Source organism: Anser anser (genome assembly GCF_964211835.1).
Source record: "Anser anser genome assembly, chromosome: 16".
In the NCBI taxonomy this organism is placed as follows: Eukaryota; Metazoa; Chordata; class Aves; order Anseriformes; family Anatidae; genus Anser; species Anser anser.
Genome location: NC_139737.1, coordinates 10,425,996 through 10,446,512, shown reverse-complemented (window position 1 = coordinate 10,446,512; position 20,517 = coordinate 10,425,996). Strand labels below are relative to the sequence as shown.

Here is a 20,517-nt window from a genome sequence, read left to right as displayed (position 1 = left end):
AGGGGCTCAGAGCATCTGTGCGCTCAGCAGCTCTGCAAGTCAGGACATCGCTGGATTCATCCGGTGCCCTTGGTCCTGCAGCGATGGCAGCTGACCCGGCTCTTTTACTTGTGGGGGGAACCTGATGCCTGTGCTCCGAGGGTGGCTGGCCAACGGGTCACTGGTGATCTGCCTAAATATAACTGCGGCAGCTATCTTCTGACCAGGGAGACCCAAGATTAGCCCTCTCTTGACTGCTGGAGGTCATGCGTGGTGCACAGTCCCTCTGCACTGCCTTTCGGCTTGCTTCGTGTGCGTGTCTGAGCCAAAAATACTGCTCGGTGGAAGCGAGGAGAGCTGGAAATAGGGCCTGAAGACCAAACCGCCTGTCAGCCAAGACCAGGAGCTACCTGCTTGTTTGCCCCTGAGCACGGGGAAAAGGGAGCAGGCTGTTGGCCGCCGTCTGGGAACAGAGCTGCAATAGTATCCAGGCAGCTCGGGGGGGGCTTGTGTGGGGCTGCCAAGGAAGCAGATGCAGCCTCTACCTGGCTGCCAAGTCCTTGTTTCCTGGGCAGGCTGGAGCAACATCCATCTCTGTCCTGGTCCCGCAGCCATCGCTTCTTGGAGACCCACAGACAATTCGCCCCCTGTCTGGCAGCAACTTCTCTGCTTATTTATGGCCTTGTTTGCTCTGATAAATCTCAAAGTTGTAACGTTCAGTTCTTCCCGAAGCTGTCAAGGAGGTGCTTGTCCCTGTGTCACTGCTGGAGGCTTTCTCAGGCCAGCTCTGCCTTGCCCTGTCCATTGCAGGACCGATCCCTGTGGGGCTGGAGCCGTCTCCCAGAGCTCTGCTGGGATCATCTGTGCTGGGTGGGTGAAATGTGAGTGATGGATGTCCTTGTAGCTTGGTGCTGTGCTGAGGACATCTCTTCCCACCGGCATCTCTTCTCCTGGTGTCTCAGCTGCTCTGCCAAGTCCTAAGCCAGCTTTACCCTGCTTGGCTTCCAGTAAACCTGGAAAAGCACTGCCTTGCAGCAAACCTGGGCAAGTCGGGGCAGATTTCTGGCATTCTCCATCCCCAACTTTAAATCTGCTTCTAACTGGGGGCTGCAAATGTTTGGGGAGGTTTCACAGCCCCAGACAGAAGGGACTCTCTTGTCATACAGTTCCCTATCTCCCTGTTAGAGGCTGGTGTAACCTCCTTGCAGCCCAACCTGTTACAAGGTGAAACAGAGGAAGAACAACCATCCAGGCAGAGCACTTTCAGTACTTGAAGGCTGTGTTATTTATTCCAACAGCTTATATAGTTTTATCAAACCATCTTTAACACAAAACATGTCTCCTAAAAGAGAGAATGGTGTGAGATCCTACCGGAGATAATCTCAGCTAACAGCTTGCGAAGTTAAGCCTGAATTTCAACAGTCAAAACAGCAAAATGTTTCTCCCCTCCCCTTAACAATACCTTAAAATGCTAAAACCCAAAGAAAAAGATGCCTGTGGCTGATGCTGCTGGGCCTCTCGGTGGAGCTTGTCCACACAGGGCTGTGCTTTGGTCCTTTCCTGGTGCTGAGCAGCAGCAGTGGGGCTGCATGGGGCTGGCCATGGACGCTCGGGACCGGCCGGGTCCCCCTGCTGCCTGCCCTGGCGAGCGGCCCCACGGGCAGTCCGGAGGCCAGCTCAGCTGTGAGATGCAGGATGAGGGCAGTGTGTGGAAAAACCAATTGTCTAAACTTCTAATCTATGGAAACGGAATAAATAATAGGCTAAATTTGCAATAGTGGGAAGGTACCTTGGACAGGAAAGTCTGGTGTGTATATTATTACTGAAATCGCTTTTTCCCATAGGGGAAAATTGCAGCTAAGGCATCTTGAGAATGGCTCATGTCACTACAAACACTGCAGTGTTGCTCTAAATCGTTAGGGATGGGAGCAGAAGTCTTTTGGAGGTACCAGTCCTTGTGCAGCATCTTGCGGTGCTCTAAACAAAATGGCTGCTGCAGAGGCGTGTGACAGACAACTGCCTGGTCCAGGTTGGCTTTTGTCCACAAATTCAATAGCAAATTCTCGTTTTACATTCACAGCAAGTCCCTCCTGCTGCCCCATCCCGCCCCCTGCACGCTGTCATGGAGAGGGTTTGTTTTCTTGCTCCTTTGGTCGTGCTCCAGGGTCGCTCTCAGAAGAGGTGCTAGGTGCTTCGCTGTCTGCAGAAGGGAGGAGTGGGAGGAAAGCATGGTTACGCTGTGCTCAGGACACAAGGGATCAGTCATTGCTACAGCTGATTTCATTCAGCTCGCTAGCTGAAGCCCTATTGCCACCTACCTGTGGCCAGATATTTGGCTTAAATGTATATGGTTGTCCCATCACGTTCCCAGAGCACAAACCCTTCTCAAAGCAGGGTAGCTGGTGGTGCTGGGAGGGTGCCTCGGGTCTCAAAGGACGGTGCAAGGATTTTATATGACTGCAGGGTGCATCGATACAGCAGTCCTAAACCAACAGTCCCTTTCAAAGCAGGGATGAGCTCTCCTTGCCTAAATTGTGTAGGCAAGTTCCAAGTGGACAGCCAGGCAGTTACCCTGGTTCTCTCTCTAGATGAGCTCCAGGTTGTGCTTATTGCAGACAGGTGTATGGACATGTACTATTAGGGACATATTTGAAGAGGTACAGCTGGGGTAATGCATTTTAAAGCATTTTTATAGTTACAGAGTGCAGCTTGGAGAAAGGGCTGGAAAGGAGTTTATTCTCTGCAGCTGTGCTGTGTGTTTGGTTGCTTGTTAGTGAACCCAGCCTCAGGCTCAGAGCTGAGCATTCGTGCATGCCATAGCTAGCTGGGCAGCAGCGTTGAGCAGGGTGATGCTGCCATGTCTGGGCTATGGGGAAAGGCATGGAGATGGCTGGTGGTGCTTAAAATTACTGCTGTTGCTATTCAAAATACTATTTAAAGGGTGATTAAGAAATGGAAAAAGCAAATTACAGCCCCCGCCCCCATGATTTTTATGAGGCCTAAGGTATTTTTGACGTGTACTTTGCCCCAGGAAGGCTGCTGGTTGGTGCTCATCCTGTTAAAACAGGACCAGGACCTTGGCTGCAGTGTTCTTGCACCAGGACCCCAGGGACCACCCCGCTGGTTGCAAGAGACCCTCAGCCTGTGAGCCTCCTGCTGGCTGCAGGGAGGGATGGGATGTTCCCCCTGAGCATCCCCCCGTTGTGCCTGGCTCCCAGGGACTTTGCTTTCCTGCCGTTTCATGATGTGCCCTCCTAGGCTGGGCACCACGAGCTGTGGCTACCAGTGCCTGCGGCAGCTCACCTGCCCCTTCGACGGTGAGGTCACTGATGTCCTCGGTCAGCTTGCGCATGCTGATGGTGGTTGCATCTCGCTGGATGTCGTGGACAGCGTTCCTCCGGCCAGCCCGATCGCAGGAAATAAAGTCAGTGTACGTGCTGGACTCTACCTCCATTGAATTTCTATGCACATCCAAAATCCTGCAGAGAAAACACAACTCTGAGGTCGAGGATGCTTGGCCAACCTGGATGCATGGCTGCATCCAGGTTAGATGACTTTACGCAGGTAAATTACAGCATGAAAAAAAAAAGCCCCTGCAACTCCGCTCCCAGTCGGAGCAGCTACCGAAATCTCAGGTAACGACCTGCTGCTGGCTCTGCTGTCACCAGCTTTGCTCTCAGCGCACACCACGCGCCTGCCGCTCGGCTCCCCGGCACGGTGGGGGAACAGAGGCTGTCTTGGATTCAAAGCTCAGCATTTCAGCTCGACATCAGCCTGTCCCAAGCCCTTCTTCCTCCTCCAAATGCCATTCGAGGAGCTTTGAATGAAGGCTGAATTTGGCTCTCCGCACTGGGGGGGCTGATCCAACCCGAATTTGTAATCAGAAATGGGGCTCCAGCAGGCAGCCACCCAAAAGCTCCAGGAGCCGGTGAGTGCTTCACATCAGTACCGGTGTGTTTGTCACATTCGTGTAACTGATAGAGAGTTCAGTGAGATGGCTTTCCGATAAGCACTTTAACATGTGAAAATCAACCTTTCTGTGAGGTTTTTGGATCCCTTCGCTCCTGTCTGTGCCAAGCGCAGAGTGCAAAGAAAGGTTCACAATGAACACAAGCCGCCGGCCAGCTCTTGGTCCAGCCTGGGGGGTGTTTAAGCTGTTGGTTTTCATTTTAGCTGAGGCTTTAACTTGCCAGCGTTTGTCCTGCACACAGTGCAGGGAGCTGAGCAGCTTTGGGAATGTACCGCAAGCGTCTTGGCGCCCAGGCACGGAGCTAGCTGTCACATGCTGCCTCGGCGCTGTAAACCTGGTGCTCTTGGTTCCCGCTCCTGCTCACTGAGTTTGGCACTCGGTTTGTTTTTTCTGCATGGAAGTTCGAGGCTACCAGTTGGCTTATTTTGCCCACTGTAAAGGACGCCTTCCGCCCTGCTCCTCCACGTGGAGGAGGTGCTGGTCAGGAACACCGGCATCTAATGGAAAAAAGGCAACTTGTAGCATTCGCTTGCTTTTGTGTCTCGGGGTCAATGTGCCACTGAGAGGTTTGTTCAGCTCCTGCACCGATCCTGCTTAATGCTGATCTTCCTACCAGGGAAGCCTGCTGGGAAGCCCAGCTCCTCAAACCCGCAGCCTCGGGAGCCTCGCAGCCTCCACCGCCGAGGCTGGCGGACCCCAGCAGGCAAAGCGCCCCATCCTGGGGCACGGCGAGCGCTCGGCCATCCCCTTCCAAGTCCTTACCGAAGCTCGGCAGCTCCGTGGGGAGCAGCGGGGACGATGCTGGGGCAGAAGCTACCGGGAGGTGGCGGCTGAGCTCTGCCGCCGGGCTCAGCCCGCGGAGCCCCGCAGCGCCACCGGGGCCGGGGCGGCCGCTTCCCGCAGCGCCGGCCGCTTGCTTCTTGTCCCGGCCCCTTGCTCCAGGCTCATGTCCCGCTCTGCAGCTCCCCCAGGCCGGGCCAGGGGGTCCCTGCCCGCCCGCATGGCCACCAGGGCGCCGGGAAGCCCCCGCATCCAGGAGCCACTGCCTCAATTTTCAGGGCGAGATGTGATTTTTCTGCAGTTCCTGGCAGGCCCAAACCAGCTCGGTGGGGCTTAGACAGTGAAATATCTGTTAGCATCGGCCAGTGATAAGAAAGAACCACCTCCCTCCTGCCCGCAGAGTTGGAGCCGTCACTGTGGATGGATGGTTGTGGAGCAGTGGCTCCCCAGGGCAGGCTCCGGAGTTTAAAGCTCCCTCGCCTTGCTGAAATAACCTTGCCCTGCCAAGCCTGCTGTTTGGCTCGAGCTTATTTTTCCATAGCATCTTGCGAGGACTGGAATGAAATGGGAGATCTGAGCCGCAGCGGTCTCAGCTCTGCTGGCGTGGACGTGGCGTTCGGGGCAGGTTTTGGTGCCAGACCTCGGCTGGGCTCGCTGTCCTTCCCCGGGGAGCTCGTGGGGAGCGGGAGGAGCGGGAGGGCTCTGCCCTCGGGGGTCTGACCTTCCCTGCTGCAGACCAACGAGCCCTGCTCACAGCCAGGTGGAATTTCACACATTCAGAAGGTGTGGATGCTAAGAAATTAAAGGGTTAAACGATTCTTCTGCCTTCCAGTGTGCAAGAGAGCCAGAAAGGAGGGCACTTTTTTCAGGTGAACTCACCGCCTCTGTCCAACTGACAAGCCAGCACCAAATCCCCATTTCCCCCTTGCCTGCTCCTCTGCAGCACAGCTCCCAGGCCCGTCACTACGAGCACGCAGGTACTGCAAGCACTGGGAGGTGGACAACGGCCTGGAAACACCCCTGGGGGGTTAAACACACCACAGGGCCATGCACCCGCAGCGCAGACATATGTCCCATGGCTTGTGTCCCATGGCTTGGAGGGCTCGGGTGGATTTTTGCAGTCACACCCAGCCCTGGACTCCAGTTTCAAAGGAAGCCCTTTGCGTGACACTGCATCTGTCCCTCATCTAGGTTAACCTGTAAGCTAGGAAGAGCTATTTTCATGGCTAGGAAGAGCTATTTTCAGACTGCACGTGTACCCGGGCTACCGGCAGGCAGAATGGCCGTGCTGAGCTTGCCCCCGGCCTGCCTCTCTTACCTCAGGCTCGTGTCAGGCTTTTGCTCTACCTCTAACCCGGCTTCACAGTAACTGCATAAACTGTCTGTGTCAGACCAATTTCTGCACGTCTCCTCGTGGCACCTGCTGCTACAGGACACCTTTGAGCACTTCTTAGACATACTTGTCCCTTAGGGGAGCCAGCCCAGCCCAGCGGGCGGCTGGAAGGGAGGGAGCGCGAAGGTTAAACAGCAGCAGGTTTCTCTGCAGCACTGAGCCTGAAGCACCGCCCGAGCCCACACGGCTTCCCTTCACGGGGCGGGATGGAATTGGGCCCTATCTTGCTTCCCCCGCTCCCAGGCGTGGCGTTGGGCAGGGCAGGGCCTGTGCCTGCCGTTGGTTCTGGGGCCACACAGAAATGTCCCCGTTCCTCGAGGGCGCGCTCTCCCCTAGGACACCTGAGGAACGTCTCGGTGACCACAACAGGCAGCCAGCAAGGCCTGGCACAGGGACGTGGAGCCCTGAGGTGCAGGAGTCCCCCACACTTACATCCCCAATGCTCCCACCGCCCGTTGTGAGCGGCAGTTGGGACCAACAGCTCCGTGCCCGCAGGGCCGGGTCCTGCTCTCCTGGTGTCACACCAGAGGATCTAACTGCTGCTGTTGGCCTACGAGCTTCTGGAGGTCCAGCCAAGCTTTTTCCCAAACCAAACTAAACCTTGCTGCATTTCTGGGGTGAAACTTCTTCTTTGTGTTGCAGTTCAGCATGCAAAGAGGGATACTGCCCCTTTTTTCTGTTCAGGCTTCGCATCCTGCTTCTCTTCCCTTTACCACCAACCTGCAGGGACGAGGGCATGGAGACATACAGTGCCATCGAGATCTCCGCATTGCACCCCTTGCCCTTTCATTCCTGGGTACCATGACTATTATTAGCCCTCTCCTACTGGGGGCAGATCCATAACAACAGCAAAACACACTCAACAGCCCTGCCGGGCTTGTAAAATATTTACAGCGTGAGATGGTTTGCTGCCGAGGGGGCCTGGTAGAGCACAGAGGCGGCAGCACCAGGATTTCTGTGCTCCCTGCGGTCTGCTGCGAGGTTCCCTGCTGCGAGAGCCTCATCCAGCCAGGAGGGAAAAAATCCCACAGGGCAATAGCCAGCACTTGAGGTCAGGGGGTTTCCACCAACTGTCTGACAGCTTCCAGCTGGAATTTCAGCAAATTTTCCACTGGCTCTTGTCTGGGAACATGCGTGAGAGGTTGCACACCAAAGGATGAGGGCTCCATAATGGGGTTATCAGGGCTAGGGAGTATTTTTAGACCTGTGCCAGTGCCTTTAAGACCTCACTATGGCTCAAGACCCCCGTGTCTTGGAGCTTTGATCCAGGGCCAGAAACCAGGGTGACACAGTAGAAGCCCTGCAGGGTGCCCAGTCCTGGTGCTGCTGGTAGGGCTGGCAGCAGGGCCTGCTCATGGCACAGAGCTCCCCTGCCCTCCTGCTGGGCCTGCATCCTCTGAAACGTGGTGGTGGCCTTGCCTCTGCCCAAACTGATGTGCTCTGAGCTGCAGGGCCCCCAATTTCATGGCTGGGAGAGAAAACAGGCAACAGCCTGATCTCCTGCCAAGGCACGGGTGTCCACCTCACGTGCTGAGCGGCGTGGAAAAGCCTCACTGTGCTGTGGTGGTGAAGAAATGCCAAGGTTGGGCATGTCACATTGGTATTTTTGGAAGGCTTTTGCTATGGGATTCCTCATAGTAACTCTGCACCCTCTGGCTCTGACACTAAATGCAGTGAATTCAACCAACCCCAACATCACGGCGTCTCCTTCCACTGCAGGGATTCTGCAAGAACAGAGCTTTTAGGCTTCTCTAGGACTTGGTGGAAAAATATCATTCATAAAGCAGAAGAACAGGCACAGCAGGGAGATTGAGGCTCAGCGTGTGAAACAGATCCCATCTGTTGCTTTGGCCTCGTTTTGTGGCAGGAAGATCGCTTGAGGCCTGTAGAGCTGGTAACTCACTGCTTAGCCTCCGATTTAAGATGTGGCTTAGCCTGACTCCTGTAGGACTTAGGACTTCACACCCCTTGCATTTAGCTTCTCCCTCAGTCCTGCCCTTCAGCACATCCCCAGCCTGGTCTTGGGGACCCCTGCTCTGTGTCTCTGTGGGGGAACGGGGGAGATCGCTCAGCCCCCCCAGCCCACAATGACACTTCTTTGTTAGCGTTACTCAGCGCCGATCTCCCCACTGGCCTGGATCAGGCTCCAGCCCCGTGTTGGTGGCTGCATAAGGATGCCAGTAATTGCCCTCCGCGAGGGGAAAAATCACATTTTTCCTTGGCAACCGAGCTTTTCTGGGGCTCCTCCCTTCCCGCAGCATCCAGACCTCATCTGCATTTTAAGCCTCTTCTGCAGCTTCTCACCAAGTTGATTAATGGAAATAATTGGTCTCTCCGTGCATCTGGAGCCAGTTGCCGTGACAGCGGTTGTATTTGTGTTTTGTTCCCAGGTTGAGCTTGTTTTCTGCATCCCACAGCTTCGAGGTGCCGCTGTCCCCATCCCTCGGGCAGCCACACATCCCTCGGGGCTCAGGGAGACAGGGCCGGTCAGGATGAGCCCCAGCGCCATGGGATGGGGCTGGGGCAGCCCCACAACATGCAGGGTGAGCACCCATAAGGCAGAAGACACGGTGGCCTTGCCCTCCCCTGATTTTCCCCTCCCGGTGCAGGCAGACACGGCTCCACCACCCGCGCTGTGCAGACCGGCGAGCCCAAGCCCTTCATCCAAGCACCCTTGGCCCCAAGAGTCCCCACTCCTTGGTCCCCCACAGAGACCCCATCAAAGCTGTTAAGAGTACAAGGGGAGGGCTCCACCCACCATTATTTTTATTTTTCCCCCCACTTCTTGTTTAGCTGCCTTTGTACGTGAATGCACTTTCACATGAGCAAAACCATGGCTGTGGAAGATTTGCTAATGGCTGAATCTGCAAAACAGACTAACCACAGACCAGACGCTTTAAACCCTCCAGCTGTAACAGTCTCACAGCTGCTGTTGTAGTCATGTCCTAGGAGGACCCTTGTATTGTCCCCACTTGTGATGTCCCAGCACGGCCGGGCGATTTGGTGGGTTCCTATGTAACGGGGTTCCCCACGAATCCCCTGCCTCCCTTCAGACCATCCAGGCCTCTGGAAGTAAAGTCCCTGCTGTCTTTCACCTCAAATTTCCTCCAAAGGCTGGAAACTACCCAACGGCCCCACAGCTCTTCTGAGCACCTCAGGGCACTGAATTCAGAGACGGTGACCTCCTCAACCCCTGCCTGGGATGCTCGCCCACCACACCAGCACCTTGCGGCCTCCCCAGGTGAGGAGGATTTCCCTCAGCCCAGAGGAGATGCAGCTGGGACCTATTTTCTAGCATAGCTGCTGTTGTATGTATAAAAGGAGGGGGGGAAGCCCCAGCAGTTCTTGATGGGATAGCTCTGTTTGTGGGAAGACCTTTCTGTGAAGACAGAGGTATGTAGGCCTGGGTTTTTACTTATATGTTGAGAGGGACAAAGAGCAAATCTTGCGTGGCCTTGTTCTGTGGTCTGAAGGGCTGAGTTTAGCTGCTGTGTGGAAGCGCTGCAGGAAGGCAGATCCTAGCTGTGGTGCACACACCTGCCTGGCCCTGCCTCATCCAGGCTCACACAGCCCCACGGGTGTCACGTCCACACCTGAGCAGTGTGTTCCCCCTCAGTGCGGTGTGAGGGGCTGCGGGAGAAGCCCTGGGGCCTCCTGAGGGGCCAGAGCCCTGGCAGCTCCCAGCGGTCCCTAAAAATAACCAGGGCAGCTCTTACAAGTGTCACTGTGGAATGAGACAGGCTGATTAGCGAAAATGGGCTTAGCTCTGCTCCCTGGGGCTCGCCTGGCTGGTTCGCTCGTGCTGCTGCACAGAGGAAAAATCACTCACATAACTCAGAGGAGAGGGGTAGTGCTTGCTTGGGAAATGGGGGAAAGTCTGCCCCGGGAGCAGTGACAAGGGTCAGCGTCTGGGCTGCTGCTATTGGAGATTTGCTGACAGTTAAAATGGGGAATGTAGGAGTAAAAAACAGCTGGTAGGAGCTGGTTGAGCTGAGTCCTTCTGTGTGACCCCATGGCTCCTGTGACCCACTGAAAGCAGCAGCCCCTTTGGCTGTGCTGCCTTGCTGGAGCCCCATGCACCCACCTCACAGCATTGCTGTGGTGGGGGGAGATTTCTGGTACATCTGTGTTAGGTGTAGCAGCTACTGAGCCCTGCTGCAGGCAGGGTAAGTCCCCTGCGCGTGAGTCACCAGGGATGTGGGATCTTGACATGAGTTGAAGTGGTGCTCGAGATGCACCAAAACACTGTGTGTGTACTTGGAGAGATCCTTGCAAGCTGTAGTCTCAGAGGGGAAAGTGCCTAATTAAATTAACTGCCAAATATTTTATGGTCTACTGAAATGCAGCCTGGGCACAGAAGGACATGGGATGTCTCCAGCATGCACAGAAAGGCGTTGGGTATAGGTGAGCTGCTCTGGGACCTGCAGGGTGAATGACAGTGCACCGGCCAGCCCTGAGATGTGTTGGTGCCAGATCTGCAGACACCTGCTCAGTGCAAACAGCCTGTAAGTGACGAAAGAAAGCAGCAAGGTGACCTGCACAGCCAGACGTGGGGCTGAGAAGCTCTGAGCAGGAGACACGGGAGTGAAGGCACAGGGAGGATCGTCTGAGCCAGCAGGCTCACCACTCCCACAAATGTCACAGAAAGGCTCAGAGCTGGGGGTTCCCTGCATCTTTTGGGGGATTCCCTGCATCTTGCTGGGCTGACCCTATCTGCAGAGCAAAGCTGGCATGGCAATGTGGGAGCAGGCTGCAGGAAGGGCAGGATCTGTGTGTGGTGTCTCCCTCCCGAGCTATCAGCCACGCTGGGGGGCTGTGCTATGCAGCTCATGCTAGGGCTGCCCAGAGAGCTGGCACCGTGACGTGGCTTGGTGTGTGCGTGGCTGCAAAGTATGGAAAATGCAGCAGGGAAGTCATTACAGCACAACTGCGGATATTGGTTTCCTCTCAGCAACTTTCTAGCAGCTAGTAATATGGAATACAGAGGAGGTGAAATGACTTCTTACAAAACAGGAAGGAGAAAACTTTTCCCTGTTTATGTAATACTTCCCTGTGAATAAAAATCTTATCAGTCTGCAGTGTGCATCCCTACCTGGGTTAGTTGACTTTCCTTCTGGACATGACTTCAGACAAGCTTCATACACAGCAGGGCACTGGCTTCTGGGGAAGGAAAACAAAATAAATGTAAGAAAACAGTGTCCATGCTCATGTTAGGAGGTAGAAAGCTCAGCAGCTTTTTCCACCACCTGTGACTGTAACAGGGGAGGAATGTGGGGTTGGTGAGCAGTGAGAGGCCTCAGGATACAGGTGTTCATCAGAAATGTTCTCAGCATGTGTTTTTCTGCATTAGAAGTGGTTTGCTTTGCTGGGTCTAATAGCAGAGAAAGCCTGACCAGTGGCCTGGCCTCACAGAAGTCCCCTTTGGTTTTACTTCTCCTTTCAACAACTTGATTTGAGCGTGCTGGGAAGAACCGAAGCCACTCGGTCCCCTGACCTGCACCACAGGGAGGCCTGGGGGGATCGGTGCTGCTGACAAAAGTATAAATAAATACTGGTTTGCAGCCCCACTGCCATTTAAAGAAGCGAAACTTCCATGTTAGCTGCTTTGAGGAAAAGAAGGGGAAGTTTGTCTGGTGCTTGTAGTTGCCTTGGTTTGCCTGGTGCTCTTTGGTTCTCTGCACACAGCTGTGCCTTCTCCCTTTGTCCCTAAGCCCCACTCAGAGACATTTCCTCTGTGGCCTTAACATCTGCGGATGACTTGCAATCTCCTGACCTGCAGAGCCCAGCCAACAAGACACTTGCTTATTTTAGCAGCTGTTTCAGCTTTCAGACTTTTTGGAACATCATGGACTGCTTTTTTTTTTAACTTGGTCCCAGGGACACATACTAGCAGACAAAAAGCAAGAGATTAACCATTTAAGGAAGCAAGCAGTAGCTCATTCAGCAATTCTGCCTCGTCCACCTGGGCTCTGGGCCACTCTGACTGCAGTCATTTTCCAAACCAGGACAGATCTGCAGACTTCCTCTTCGTTCCTTGACCCACTTCTAAAACTGCCTCATTGTTGGAGCTGAGGATTGCTCGCCTGCTCCATCCCTGCCTCAAGGACAGGGCACTTGCTGCTTTTGTGTGTCAGTTTGCCCATCTGTTAAATGGAGCTATTAATACTCTTTCCTCACTAGATGTTTCAAATATTCGTAAAGCTTTGAGATCTGCAGATGACAGCCTTACAGAAGTGGAAAATACTAATTAAGATCATGGCAGTATCCAAGCAAAGGCACAAGGATTTAACAATACACTTCTGTTAGTGTTTACTGCACTTACAGTGAAGTACTTATTGGAAGTGCTAGACAGGAAAAGAAACAGCATTCCCACAACTCTGGGAATACACATCGCCCTTTCGGGGCACCAACCGGGCTAACAAAAGCAGGAAGGAAGAAAGCCAGCTTTGGAAATTCTCGATCCTTGATTTCCCCTCTTTGCATTCCTGCCTCACTCTGGCTCCCATGTCATGCAGCCCAAGCAGTTAAACCTCTGGCACTTCGCGTGTATTGCAAAACTTCTTCAAATCTGTGGCCCTGTGCCAGGAGATGCTTAAAGCAAATTGGAACGAGGATGCTCTGAACTAGAAGAGCCATCACCAAATAATCCTGGTCCTGAGGGGCTGTTGGGGAAGCCCTGTTTTCTCTCAAAAGAGCTGATTTTGGAGAGAGGAGCCCTGCAGTGACTCGTCTTGGCTTTCTATCCCTCCGGCACTGGCTCCAGCTGGATGTTTCTTCCCCACGGCCCTACCTTGGGGGCTTGGGGAGTCCTGCAGAGCGGCAGGTGGGCGCCCTGCTCCATCCTCTGCTGGCTGTCCCAGCCCTGGGGGTGGGCAGAGCTGCAAGACCCAATGTGCACAGGCAGGCAGCATCCCACATGGGGGGTCTGGGGGCTTGAGGCTGGTGATGGGGATGGGCTGAAGTAACTTCTGAAATAATATTTTACTCTTCCTAGTCTGGTTTTATAGTGCATCGAGGTGTTATTCAGGGACCTTGTGGAAATGTCCAAAGGATAGCTAAGCATCCACACCCAGTGAGGAGTGAATTACAAGGGCACTGCCATCAGCATGGTACACACTGCTTGAGGTCCAGATTCTCACTCTGTTTTTCAGCTGTTACCCAGAAGGAACACACAAAACAAATGCACTGCTTCAAAATGAGTACATGTTCCAAGAAGCCCGGAGTGCTTTTTGGCAGAATTCAGCCCTATTCTATACAGCAGATGTCTTGGTGTTGCTTTTGATCCAGAGAGGAAATCCTTTTTTGGTTTCAACCAAGGTGGTGGCAGCAGACAGAAGGTCGTTCTCGTAGCTCTTGACTCATGGGTAAACATCAGGCCAAATGCATCACTGATTAGAATGGGAGACTGCTCCTCCCGGGGCAGGCTGAAAGACTGTCTAGCTCGGTATCCTGTCTCCAACAGCAGCTGGCATCCTTGGCTCAGAGGTGCAAGAAGACTCGTAGTTGTGATGGGATATTTTCATCAGTTACTAATTGCCCTGAACCAGGAGGTTTTATAATCCTTTAAAAGCAATATCCTTATAACTGCAACCAGGATAGCTTTGTTACCTACATAACAACCTGGCATCCAATACAACGCCTTCTGAACTGAGTGCCAGTGATATCTAGAGGCAATGAGCACCACTGGCTAATTACTTTGTGGAAAGAGTAATTCCAGTAAAGTTGATGACGCTCTGGTGGGGATGTTTGGCTTATTACATCACTGTCAATATCAACAAATGTTGGCATTTTGGTCCTGGCCTGGGAGTTCCCGAGGCAGCAGCTTGTGGCCAGCAGCGTGCAGGCATGGAGGAGCCAGGCAGAGAGCCCTGTGCCTCTTGGGGCTGTGCCGGGAAGGAAGGCTTTTAGGAACCCACAGCGCAAGCCAGAAATGAGTGGTGCAAAGTACATAGCCCTGCAGGCTTGAAAGTAGTGAAAGTTTAGAAACAGGGGAATAAATGGTTCATAGTCCACCGCTGCTCTTCCTGCTTGTGCTACAGGTCCCAGGCTGAGCCCTGGAGCAACATCTCCGCGTCTCCGTCACTGCCGTCGGGAGGAGCTGGGGACAAAGTGCATGCAGCCGCCGACCCTCCCCACCACACCGGCTGGTACCGGTAAGCTGCTGGGAGCACCTCCCTTTATGGCTTGGCTGGGAGCATGTTGTTTGTTTTTTTCCCCTTTCTCATCCTCTCTAAGGAACAGGTACTGTGTTGGAAAACTTGTTTTCTGGATTGTTCCGTTTGTATGGCTCTGGTGACTCGATGGAAACCCTCAGCAGTTAGATTGAGGCTTTGAACGTGAAAATTGAGATCAAGGTGGTGCAGTAAGGCAAATAAAAAGCAGTGTTGAAGCTTCTGCTGTTCTTTATAGACTTTGAGATTCATCCCCTGGTTCTGCTACAGACCTGTATGAGCCCAGGAAAAACACCTGATTTGTGCCTGGCCCCAGTAAAACAGGGATGATGCTAGTGTTTGGCTATCCAGGCAGGTTGGAGGGATCAATGCAATAACTGGTCCCGAAACATGGGAGATCCAGGAAATACTAGCAACCTGGAAAATGTTTTTCATAGCTGTGTTTTGGGGGGCAGAGTTGTATGTCTGTGCGCAGGCTTCCAAGTGGGCTCAAAATTCTCTTTTCTTTGGTTTAAGAGCATGGGGAAGTGAAACAGCATTTTAGCCTTTACACCTGGTCAGAATCAGCCACTGTGAGTACAGAAATGAGCAGCTGGAAGATGCAGGTCTATGAATATCTTTGGGGTTTAGCATATCCACTATGATGCTACTTGTGTTGGCAGCCTGTGCGCTTTATTTTAATGGCCTCCAGCTCTTTGGGGCATCCAAGTCCTCACCCTCTGGCAAGTGTCCATGGCATGGAGGACATGGAGCCCAGCGCCCTGTCCTGTGCTTAGGGTACAGTAAGCTTTGGTGTAGCCATGTTTGTGAACAGCCATTTAATCTGTATCCATGCTATGGATTAATTCAGCCTTAGAGGATCTCTTCATGCATCCTCGTTTCCCAGACACTGTCCCTCATCTCAGTAAACACGTGATGGCTTCTCAGTTGGGTGGCCCCTCATTTCCAAGGTGGCCTGTTCCAGCCAAGAGTCAACGAAGCCAAAGCACGTCCCACAGCCACCTGAACGGAGCACGCCAACCTCACATGAGCAAGCACAGCCCAGAGCCCGAGGGCTGCGTGTGTCTGACGGCCTCTGCCACTGGCCACGCGCTCCCCGTGGAGCTGTCCTCACTGCTGCAGCTGCCCCACCACAGCCACCTCTTGCTCATCCGGCACTGGCATGTCCTCCTCGTTCGTCCCACGGTCACAGCCACCAGGGGCATTGCTCCTGGGAATACAGCTAAGCTTGGTTCTTGTTCCGTGAACGCATTTACCCCTTCCAATGCAAGGGAAATGCTTCCCAAATGCTCCTCTAGGACCAAGGCGTTGCACTCGTGTGCCAGCTCACCGCTGCTGCTCGCTACCAGCTGCTTAGGGGAAACCGGAGAGAGGAGAGCGACAGGCAGCTCCGAGGTGGAGGAATTTTCAAAGCCTCCTGAGAATATCGCCACACAGCAGTTCTTTTTTTATCCCAACTCTGTGCCTTTTAAAACACTTGCTTGGGAAGCTGGATGCCTGTGAGTCTCCGAGCCTGCTTCCACCGCATTTGTGAGGCTCTCAGCTGCGCCAGGGCTTGGGGTGGCCCCAACCCACACCACGGGCACGGAGCCCGGTGTCTCGCAGCCTGGCATCTACTCCTGGACAGGCACAGCGTGGCCCCTGTGTCGTAAGGGATCCTGTCTGGCCAGTTTCTCAAAATAAATGGACAAACGGCAGAAAGGAGGCCAGAAATCCCCACGGGGGTCACTGAGCCACAGTCCTTTGTGATTGCTACAGCTGCTCTCCCCTCCGCAGCAAGCACGGAGCGACGCGATTTTCAAAGTGAAACGCAGCCACCTCCCTGCCACCAGCACGGCAGAAAGCCGGCACGCAGCCTTGCTTTTCAGCCTACAGCTTGCAGGGGGTAAAATCCCGCTGCTGGCAGTCCGTTAGGTAAAAGTTAAGTCTGTCCTTTAAAGAAACCACCCATCAGCAGCCCCCAGCCGCGGACGAGCCCCTGGCAGCATCCTGCCCCTCGCACCCTGCTCCCCACGCTTCACTTACGGGCACGACGGCTCCGGCTGCTACTCGAGTCCCAAAGCCCCGCTGCTGCCGGAGGGATCGAGGCTGGAAACGCGCCCCGCCAGCCAGGTTGGCCGCAGCCAGCTCCAGACTCACGGCTTCCTTGTGCTGGGAGCCGCTAAATGAAGTTGCACTTGTGGGGCCGAGGGGCGTGTTCTGCTCCCCGCCGGGTGAGTCCCAGCCTGCTGTAATCCAATGCTCGTCCCGATGATGTCAAGCAGCCGCTGCTCGGCTCCTACCTTACAGGCGGCAGGAGGGATCCGTTTCCTTCTCGCTGAGATCTTTGTTTAGCTTTGCGTTGTAACCTCATCTCCCGGCAGCTGCATGTGCCCGAACATCCTTCCTTCGATGCGTGGCTCTCGCTGCCGGGCGCTTCCTCTGCGGGCTCCACCTGTCACCAGCAGCACCCGCAGCTCCGCGAGGCGTCTCGGGCGCATCGCTGGGATGCGCGGCTCAGCTGCCCCGTGCCCTTTGTCCCCTCTGTGGGGGCCAAGCCACGGGCTCCATCGCACCTGACACCACCAGGGCGGCTTTGCTGGGTGGAAGAGCCTCCCAGGGAAATAGCTCCATGTCTTTTTGGAGTGCCTTTTGCACTGTAGGCTCCTGAGGGGTATCTTTGGTGAAATTCAAGTGTGCTTGTGCTCACCTGCCCTTGTGACAGCCTTATTTGGGGGTGAAATGCGGAGCTGGTGACAGCATCCGAAGGGAAGGGGGAAGGTCTTCATGGCGAGGCAACGCTGCGTGCCAAGCACCTGCCTTTGCGCCCACCCCGCTGTGGAGTGCAGCAGGGGGGCTCTTGGCAAACTCGCGCTGCTCCAGGAGGAGAGGAAGCCCTGCCCAGGAATGTCACCCTGGGTGGTGTCACTTCCCTGCGTCCCATCCGCCTTGGAGGCGACTCGGCGTGACAGAAGTCACAGATAGCTGATGGCAGTGCTGTCGTGCCTGTCCTCCTCTGGCACAGCCCTGCTGGCAGCTGTGGGCACCCGACTGGGGCATCGTGCCCCGCAGCCCAGCCTGGAACCAGGGCTCGTTAGTGCCAATTGCTTCACCAGCAGCATGGAGGATGCGTCTTTCCCTGCTGTAAGGGTGCTACCGTCCGCAGCCTTGTAAAGGGGAGACTTAGAGGGCATGACTTGGCTGGAGGGCATTTGCCGGGAACCTGATCCAGTCCCTGCTGGAGCTGCAGAAGGTTTAACTTCGGGCTGAGAGCCCAGTGAGCAGTGTGAGCTGGAGGACTCTGCTCCCAGGCTGCCACCTTGCAGAGCACAAGGCCCGACAGTGGTGCTTCTGCCCCCCTGCTGCCCACCCCGGCGAGCAGCCGTCCCCTCCCAGCCATGAGATCGGTGCCTGCAAGCTGCTGGTGACGGCGGATACCCACGCCCTGCCATCGCATGCAGGAAGAGATAAAAATACCAACAAAAGCAGCTGGCAGTGCAGGAAACACCCTGATGACGAGGGGGTGCTGAGGAAGGAGAAAGAACCTCAATAAAACAAAACATCCCCACGCTTAGTGCAGCCACGCTGACCTCCTATAGCTCCACATCTCGATTCTCCTCTATTTTATTTCAAAACCAGCTTCGGGAAGACAGTTTGATTTCCAGAGATGTATCATTTGACTGAAACTAATCTCTCCCCAGTGCTTTTGGGTCATGCATTATTACTTACCCAGCGGTGATGGCAAGGAGTTGGCTGCGGCGCGCTGCCGGGCAAGAGGGCCTGGGAGGGCTCTGCCCCCGTGCCGAGGTGGCCACGGCCTCGGGAGGCAGCTCGGCTGCCTTGGAAGAGCTGAAGTTTTCTGCATTTACTCCAGCTCATATTTGAAAGCAATCCAGAAGGCTGTGCTTATGCTGACACTCAGACCGCGGAGTCTGGAGGCCAGATCTTGCGAAGATACGAGTGCTGCCACACCAGCAGCCGGGCCTTGCCTGGACAGCAATGCGTGCAGCGCGTAGGAGTGGTAATAGCAAAACACTTCAGAAATCCAGGAGCACAGCACGTGAGCTTTATAAATAAGATGTCTACTAACTGTCTGACATATTCAAACCTCCCTGGTCCTGGGAACAACCTCCCTAGAGCACCCATCAGGAGAGCCCTCTCCTTCCTCCCCGCACTGTGTCCTGACGGTGCCCTCCCTGTCCAGGACCATCCCTGCAAGGACTGGCCTAACATTTTCCATCAAAACTCTTCTGAAGTAGAAAAATGTACTTTGGGATTAAACAGTGTTTTCTACAGAACATTTTTTTTTTCCACAAGGGAAAACCAAGCCATGAGATGCCAAATAGTTTTCAGTTTGGCTGAAATCTTAACGCATTAGGTTAAAAATGCATTGCTTTCGATGTATTCATTCTTACTATTTTTACATGAAAGTTGTTATTTTTCTCTGGAAATCCACCCCAACTTCTGGCTACTTCTGAGGTTCACCATCTCTTGTCCTATCGCTCTGTACAAGATGCCAGAGGCTTTGGCATCACAGACACCCCAGGACATTCACCCTGAGCTGTGGGCTATGGATAAAGGAATAAATGCAGTTCCTCTCACAATAGAGAGCAGACGTTATAGATGCCTGGCATGGCCCGCTCTGAATGGCAGACTGTGCTGCAGTGTCGAGCAGACTCAGACGAAGCCACAATCAGCCTTTTGTGGCTTTCTGTTCTTTCCTATGGCTTTTACTCCAGCTGACTAATCTGCTCCTCTTTGCTGAGGTTCTTGCTGCCTCTTGCATCCAGCTGCTCTACGCTCTGCCACCCTGCGTGGCCCAGGGATGGCATCGATGCCATCGCTGCCCTGCACAACAGCAGGCCTCATTTTGCTCTGTTATACTGGTGTTGATGGTGCAGTTGGTCTGCAGAGGATTGTGGTGATTTTTATTTTATTATTTTTTAAGCTGTTAGCAGCTTTTCACTGGGGGGAGCAACACCGCAAGGAAGGGGTGGGACCATGACACTGCAGGTACCAACTCCTCTGCTCTGCGGTGAGGAGCAAGCAGCTGCCCCACGGGGTGACCACCCGCCTGGTGGCCAAAAGGAAGAGGGACAAGGAGCAAGCCTGTAGGGCACATCCCCAGATGAGGTGAGAGTATCCCAAAGGGTGCTAACATACAGAAATCAATCCCCAGAGCAGCGCTGCAGTGCTGCTCGTGCTCTGCATGTTCCAGCGTGAAAAATCATCGGTGCAGAGGACTGTCCAGGGGCTCCGAAGCCAAAGGAGCCAAACTGTCATTACAGGAGGATCTGACCTGAACATTTGGCAGCCTGAGCTTCATGTCCCTCCGAAGCTCGTGCTGCCACAGCCCTCACTTGTACCGTCAAACCTCCTCACGCAAGAGCAACTTTCATGGCATTTCCCAGGCGCTGAGCTGTCTGTGTCACTTGATGTCATCAAGATCGCAAGGAAATGCGGAATGGCACAAATTAGACGTGGAAAAAATGTGGTAAACTGATTTTTTCCAGACTTCCACCCCCCAGAACAAATACTTTAAATAAACTTTGGATCAAAAAATGCAAAACATATTTCAACAGTGTGCTGGGCTCCCTCAGGAAAATGCTTATGTCTTAAGCCCTCGAATGACATCTTGTACTCGCATTCATGAGAAGAAGAGAAACCGGCAGGTAGAAGCAGCGTTAGCGACAAGCCACCCTTTTAACTGCCACAGGAAGGACAGGTTGCTTAGATTAAGGATGAGAGTGGGTGTCAGTATGCCTCGGTGAATTATTTGACATTCAGACCAATTTCGCTTTTACAGTTGTTAACCCAGAAAGGTTCCTCAACAAGTGGAACTCAGAGAAGCGTTAACGAGGCTGAGCTCATTAGCGAAGCACCCCCAGGGGCTTGGAGCCCAGGCTGGCGCCAAGGAGCGTGGGGCCACACAGGGCTGGACCAGGGGCTCGGCGCGGGCTGGCGTGCCAGCAGGGCAGAGCGCGCTCAAAAAACTGTTTGCTTTAAGCTGCAGCTATTTTTGGCTCCAGTAATCTGCGCGGAGATGATAAAGCTTTGCAATGCAAAGTGAGTGGCTGTGCTGTGCTCCTGGGCAATTTCACCCCAAGAACTCATCCCACCCCCTTCTCAGCCACAGCAGGATGTTATCTCCTCAGTCTGCCGAGCCAGACACCTCCAGGGGCTCACCCTGGTTAGATTGCTGATTGGAACCTCATCCCAGGCTTGCTTTTTTTTCCTTTTCCCTA

The 20,517-nt window shown here is 54.1% G+C and overlaps 1 protein-coding gene and 1 long non-coding RNA gene across 4 annotated transcripts; one reads left to right on the top strand and one right to left on the bottom strand.

Moving 5' to 3' along the window:
* Positions 1–1,240: 1,240 nt before the first annotated feature.
* Positions 1,241–18,634, bottom strand: PKIG (cAMP-dependent protein kinase inhibitor gamma). 3 transcript variants are annotated; one of them, XM_083801051.1, is made up of 4 exons: positions 18,002–18,634; positions 11,215–11,282; positions 3,283–3,458; positions 1,241–2,179 (listed from the first exon to the last, which is right to left on the bottom strand). In XM_083801051.1, the coding sequence occupies exons 3-4, from the start codon at positions 3,431–3,433 to the stop codon at positions 2,100–2,102; spliced, it is 231 nt and encodes a 76-aa protein (XP_083657177.1). In that variant the 5' UTR covers positions 3,434–3,458; positions 11,215–11,282; positions 18,002–18,634; the 3' UTR covers positions 1,241–2,099. The 3 variants fall into 3 exon arrangements, with proteins under 3 accessions (XP_083657177.1, XP_083657176.1, XP_083657175.1); XM_083801050.1 differs by lacking the exon at positions 18,002–18,634 and adding an exon at positions 16,576–17,931; XM_083801049.1 differs by lacking the exon at positions 18,002–18,634 and adding an exon at positions 16,319–16,567.
* On the top strand, positions 3,469–16,312 carry LOC310882376. The gene is made up of 3 exons (XR_014572922.1): positions 3,469–9,515; positions 14,162–14,275; positions 14,358–16,312. It is a non-coding gene; the product is annotated as an uncharacterized lncRNA (long non-coding RNA).
* Positions 18,635–20,517: the final 1,883 nt, after the last annotated feature.

Excerpts from the sequence above, each read along its gene's own strand:
- PKIG (XM_083801051.1), bottom strand. The coding sequence starts at position 3,433 with ATGGAGGTAGAGTCCAGCACGTACACTGACTTTATTTCCTGCGATCGG. Across the intron at positions 2,180-3,282 it reads CCTCACCGTCGAAGGGGCAG|ACAGCGAAGCACCTAGCACC; the intron begins GTGAGCTGCCGC and ends TCCCTTCTGCAG.